Raw genomic sequence first — 5908 nt, 5'->3', positions numbered from 1 at the left:
CGTCCTGTAAATGGGAAAAGGACACAGGAGAGTTTTGCAGAAGTACACCAGATAGTGCATATCAAGAAGTGTATGTGCATCAGTGTAGGCTCTCATATCTCAACTAGTTATCTGTAAACAAAATAATATAATGCCTAACTACAACAAAATCACTGCCATAAAATGTCCAAAGCTTTAGTTCAGTGTGCAAATCGGATTTCCTGAAAGTATTATTCTTTACAGAAATGTAGGGAAAGACTGCGTACAATAGACCCAAAGTGGCAAGACCCTTCCCCGGGCCCTGCGCAAACATGCACCGGGCTGACCTTATTATTATTAGTATTAGTATTAGTATTCTTTACAGAACCAAGCTGCATGACTTTTATTCATGATATTACGAAGAGACTATGAAGCCCTGAGTTCACAGTTACATACATGAATAGCCTATCACCATGATTATTATGCAGCAAAATACTGAACAAAATAATATGAAATTATCACAGGAGAGAATAATGTACTCCCTCAGTATTTTGGGACAGAGGGAGTATATGATAAGTTCCCTGCAGGTCTTAGTTTTTGTGTTTGGTGTTTTCTAATTGACGAAGATAGGCCTCAGTTTATGTGCTAAGATCTTATTAGCCAGGTGGGGTAATTATACACCCTTGCAACACGGAATTCTTTATCAATGCATACACAAGTTAGCAAGCACAATGCACAAGAACTATTGTCTAGTATTCGAAACAAAGAGTGTCAATGTATAGAGTCATGTGTAAACTCATGAACAAAGGATCTACGTCATGAATGATATCATTGCAAGTGAGGCTAGCTTCCAGTCCTGCCTTCATGAACAACTTTATAGTGATTGAAACGATGAGATGAATACAGATGCTTTTGGCTAAGCTGTGAATTCGTTATCTGTTAGTTCACCATTGAGTTTAATTGTAGCAAGGTTTCACTAGCCAGTTGCCCACAAAAGGATACACGGTGCATAATGCTAGATAGCAAACCAACAAGTATGGTGCACTCAAGACATCGACTCAAAGCAATGTAGTAATGTTTTAACACAAGAGTTGAAGAAGGTTATACCATAGATCACAGACAGCTATATAACCCAGACGGCTATATAAGGATGACAGGATCACCATATAGCAGCATCTTTGAACTGCCATGAAACAAAGACAGATATTTCTACGAACAAATTAAAATATATGAGAGTTTGTCAAATATTTGTCCCCACAACTAAATAGCATACCCAAGTAATTCCTGTTGCAGCAATTTAACTGCTGCTCTTTTTACGAGAACGTGGATAAATTCAATTATTTCATCAACCTTGAAAACCATCAGTTTCTTAGAATGAAATCTAAAAAAGAGTAAGTGTTATTCGACACCCACATGAGAGCGAGCGTGATCAGCTGATTCCAGATAGCTGGACGTCAGTACAAAGCCCAAGGAAAGCTCTATATCAATATTAGCCAAATTAAGATGACATGATCCCATCCTAGAGAGTTTTAAATATAGCAGAATCAAACAAATGCACAAGTATCACTGCTTTTAAGCATGCAAGTGCAGAAGATAGGTACTAACTTGTAAGATAGTGGATACCTTCACATCAATATCCACATCCTTTCCCAAATCACAATGTTGTGTGGCTCTACAGTTCCGCGTGGCATGCTTGCAGGATAAGGTGCAAAACCAAAGCACTGAGATGTGGTATGACTTTTCCACTTTCATATAAGAGCACCTTAGAATTTTCATAAAGATGTCCCACCCAGGTCTCCCAGGTTAGCCCCATAAACGACACCAACTTCTTGGGTGCACTATTAGATTATTTCAGGAAATCATCATTCGCACAAACACCGCCATGCCCCCAGCTCCCACCACTTTCAAGCCAAAAATAAGCTAGCTGAAAAAGTTGCACAATCTATCTCATTCCTCAGAGCCACTTATGATTTTGAATGACCTAAAAATTAAAAGACAGACCTTGATACGACCAATAATCAATTATAAACCCAGTCACACTTTCAACATTTTTTAGCATTCCAGCTAGATAGCCATTTCCTAGATATCGACTTGTTGCACAGATATCATCAGTGCACCGTCTCAAATCTACCATTATCAGGAAAGTAATTGTTGCCACTATGGAGCTAGCTCCCACCACCTGCAATTCTTCTTCCACGAAAAGACAACATTGTTTTTTTATCTGTACAGACACACAGTGTCTGTCTCACAAAAAACAGAAAGATAACACAGGATCATGCAACTTAATATATTAGTTAGAAAAGCAAGAAGTAGGAGAATTAGCTAATTACCTCTACAGCCTCCACATTAGATAGAAATGCATAAGCATCGGTACAGAACTTCCATGATCTTGAAGCCCAAAAGGAGCAAGCATACATGAAATCAGCATCTGTATGTCGGCATGAAGGGAAGATCTGCCACATTGCTGCCCTTTGCACCAGCTCAACTGAACAAAGAATCGGCACACTGAATACAGTGGGAGCAAGGGTGTTCACGAAGTTCCATGTTGAAATACTCCAGCCAAGCTGTATACTGAAATATGTTCACCTATTACTAACATCAACCAAGACGAATATACACACAGAATATGACCATGAAGATAGTGGTTTCTGTAAAAGTTAGTACCACTTCCTTAAAAAAGCTCTTTCAGAATCTAACATGCTACAGTCTGAAAGAGTGGCTATATTGTAATGAAGTTCGCATGACCACATGATTCATATCTTTATGATAGGAAAGTACATTTCCATGCTGCATGTAGTACTATCTAAGCCCAAAACATAAGTTTACTTATATGACCAATGAAAAAAAAAACAGATAAGGTCCATGGCAGCTGTAGTTTATACGACTTTATCTGCCATAACATAACTTAAACGGTAGGGCAATACTAGTAGGTTATAGAGAACCTTGCTTCATCAGAATGCTCCTGTACAAACTATACCTATATAGTATTCCCTCCGTCCGGAATTACTTGTCGCAGAAATGGATGTATCTAGACGTATTTCTAGTTCCAGATACATTCATGTCTATCCATTTCAGCAACAATTCAGGGCGGAGGGAGTAGAAGTCAAGAAACCTAGACGAAATAAGGCAATAGCGATTTTGAGACTAACCAAGGGAGCTCAGCTCACCTCAAGCGGACAACACCAAGGTATCTTACATCAGGCAGTAACTTACCAATCCAAAGGTACAACAAAATCTATGCACGGTCCAGGATCTGAAATCAGTTGTCCAGTTTGTCCCGCAAAGAATGTAGTCAGTCCTGTTCCTATGGTGTAAGCATATTTGTTCCGTATACATGATTTCCCAGCAGCAACTTATACATAAGCTAACTACAAAGAGATGACTGATCAGGCTAATCACAAAGCTATTTAGGGAGAAAAGAAGAGGAAAAGACGCAGATCTTGACATCTCACATTTTAACCATCTTGTCAGAATATCTGAAGTACAATTTTGCGAAAATGTTCTACCATACTCTGTATGTGTCCCAGATTTGTATTTCATTCTTGTTGCCTAACAGCTATAAATGTAATGATTTAGAAGAAATAATCGGACTACAGCACTGTTGCTAATTTCAAGCTAAAATCTGATGAAGACTTCTGAGTGCAATGGCTGGGCATGAGAACTATCAGGCCCACTGAAAACTATCTGGGTGCCTGCTGAAGCTCTTTCAAGAATTTCTGCCTTTCGAGAAAGGGGCAGCACATCTGACTGAATCTTTCGTAGCCCTTGTGGGTGATCCTCTTTAGGAGCAACCAGGAACAATTTCTTAAGGCAACTGGCCTTTGTCAGCAGAAAATCGAGCAGGCGCATCTCATTGTGATGCCCCTTGAAGTTTGTCATCTTGGCCAACCGAAGGTTTTCTAATCCGTCTTCAGGCTGTTCTTCCTCTGCCACGTCCAAGTAATTCCTCGTGAACGAATCATGTGTGTTTGTTGGTAGCTGTCACATCAAGTGCCATATATTGAGAATCAAAACATCCAGACATCATGCATATAGTACATATAATGAATGGACTATGACCAAATACATTGCGTATAAAGATAACAACCTGCACGAAGAGCCTCTCCAACTGAGGACAGGAACAGGTCTTGAGGAAGCTAAAAATGTCTGCGAGGTTGGAGTTGGCCATCCCGAACATGAGCAACTGAAGCTCCTTCAATCTCCGGAGGTTGGTCTCCTTGACGATGGTGGCCAGTGACGCAGACACGTACTACAGGCAGAACAAGTATCAGCGTATAGGCAATGAAAAGTGCTACACAAGGAAATGGAATAGATGCCGAGACGAACCTGGAGGGCAATGCTGCATATGGTGAGGGTGGTGATGTTGGCAAGGTGAGGAACCGCCGAGGGCAAATTGGTGGGTGGCAAGCCGGCCTCTGGCCCGCCAGAGCAGAGGTAGAGATCCTGAAAAGAGTCTCCAACGCCAGAGAAAAGGTTGCTGCAGAGGAAGGGCCCGCTGAACCGGAAGGAGCGGAGGCGGGGCGCCGCCGGGACGCGCAGCTCGGTGGTGCGGGAGCAGTCCACGACGGTGAGGCTCCTGAGGTTGGCGGCCCCGACGGTGGTGAAGTCGATGCGGCGTAGGTGTCGGCAGTAGCGGAGCTCGAGGTCGCGGAGGCAGGGGCAGGCGGCGACGACCCGGCGCAGCGCGGCGTCGGTGATGGAGACGGAGTGGAGGTGGATGACCTCGAGCGTGGCGACCATGGCGTTGGCGGAGGCCGTGAGGTGGAGCCCGCGCACCGAGAGGCGCGCCAGGAGCGGGCTCCCGACGGGGAAGTGCACGGCGAGCGCGCCGGCGCGGCGCTGGCCCCCGCGCGCGCCGCGGGCGCCGCCGCCGTCGAGGCGGAGCTGCAGGTCCTCGACGCCGCAGGCCGCGGCGTAGTCGACGCAGCGCTTGAGGTCGGCCTGCGCGAGCTGGCCCGGGTGGAAAGCGAGGGAGAAGACGTCGACCCGGCGCCGCCCGCGCCGGTCCACGGCCGCGAGCTGCGCCTGGGCCCCCGAGGGGCCCGGCGGGGTGCGGAGGCGCAGCGAGGAGGGCACCGGCCAGCGCTGCTCCCAGAGGTCCCGCCACCGCGAGGAGAGCGCGCCGGTGCGGATGGCGCACTTGAGCGGCAGCAGGCTGAGAATCTGCAGGCGCAGCGCGTCGGGCAGCTCCGAGATGCGGTCCTCCCACCCCGCCGCGCGCCGCCGCTCCCGCTCCATCCTCCTCTTCTTCCCTACCCCGTCCGCATCGACCGGGATTCGCTCGCAGGGGGGTGGTGATGGGCTGGCCGCGTGCGTGCGTGCCGCTGGGGTCACTGGACTAGGACGGCGAGGGCGAAGGCGAAGGCGAAGGCGAAGGGAGGGAGAGACGTGTGGAGGCGTCTCGCCGGGCCGGTGCGGTGCGGTGCGCGTTGCGTCTCCCCTTCCAATCCCTCTGGCTCTCCTCCTCTCCCCTCCTGGCCCGCCCGTCCCTCCTCTACCACTCTTCTACCTTTGTTTGGTGCGCCGGTCAGCAGTCCGTCCCTCCCTCCCTCCCCCGGCCCGCGTCGCGTCCGTACCGTTGCGTTGCCGTTGCGTTCGCATGAGTAAATTGCACAGAAGTATCAAAATTGGGGCATTGGAAGCAAATTGGTACCAAGTTTGGTAATTTTTACATGTCAGTATCAAGTCTGGGGCTATACGTTACAAAAAGGTCTAAATCGCGTATAAACGCGTATTGACAGTGTATCTGACCGGCGGGGCCCGCTTGTCAGCTGCCGACGTGGCATTTTTTTGCAGAAAACCCCCCGCACCTCCTTCGTCCTCACGCGCGGCGGCGCTCGATCTGGATCGAGGGGAGGAGCCCCTCGAGCCCCTCACGCCCGCTGCTGCGCCTTCTTCCTGGACGCCATCGGCGGCAAGGCGCTCACCGAGACAGTAGCAGCAGCAGCAG

The 5908-nt window shown here is 47.8% G+C and overlaps 1 protein-coding gene across 1 annotated transcript; it reads right to left on the bottom strand.

The window, feature by feature from the left end:
* Positions 1-3381: 3381 nt before the first annotated feature.
* Positions 3382-5457, bottom strand: LOC123136416 (F-box/LRR-repeat protein At5g02910). Its single transcript, XM_044555773.1, has 3 exons — positions 4285-5457; positions 4046-4207; positions 3382-3936 (listed from the first exon to the last, which is right to left on the bottom strand). The coding sequence occupies exons 1-3, from the start codon at positions 5194-5196 to the stop codon at positions 3574-3576; spliced, it is 1437 nt and encodes a 478-aa protein (XP_044411708.1). The 5' UTR covers positions 5197-5457; the 3' UTR covers positions 3382-3573.
* Positions 5458-5908: the final 451 nt, after the last annotated feature.

This window comes from Triticum aestivum, chromosome 6B (assembly GCF_018294505.1).
Source record: "Triticum aestivum cultivar Chinese Spring chromosome 6B, IWGSC CS RefSeq v2.1, whole genome shotgun sequence".
NCBI classification, from domain to species: Eukaryota; Viridiplantae; Streptophyta; class Magnoliopsida; order Poales; family Poaceae; genus Triticum; species Triticum aestivum.
This window is presented reverse-complemented; position numbering and strand designations above follow the sequence as displayed.

What these genes read in the sequence shown, in the direction of transcription:
- LOC123136416 (XM_044555773.1), bottom strand. Translation starts at nt 5,196, where the DNA reads ATGGAGCGGGAGCGGCGGCGCGCGGCGGGGTGGGAGGACCGCATCTCG. An exon ending in TATGCAGCATTGCCCTCCAG is followed by an intron (nt 4,208 to 4,284) that starts GTTCGTCTCGGC and finishes TTCTGCCTGTAG; the next exon opens with TACGTGTCTGCGTCACTGGC. An exon ending in TGGAGAGGCTCTTCGTGCAG is followed by an intron (nt 3,937 to 4,045) that starts GTTGTTATCTTT and finishes TTGATGTGACAG; the next exon opens with CTACCAACAAACACACATGA.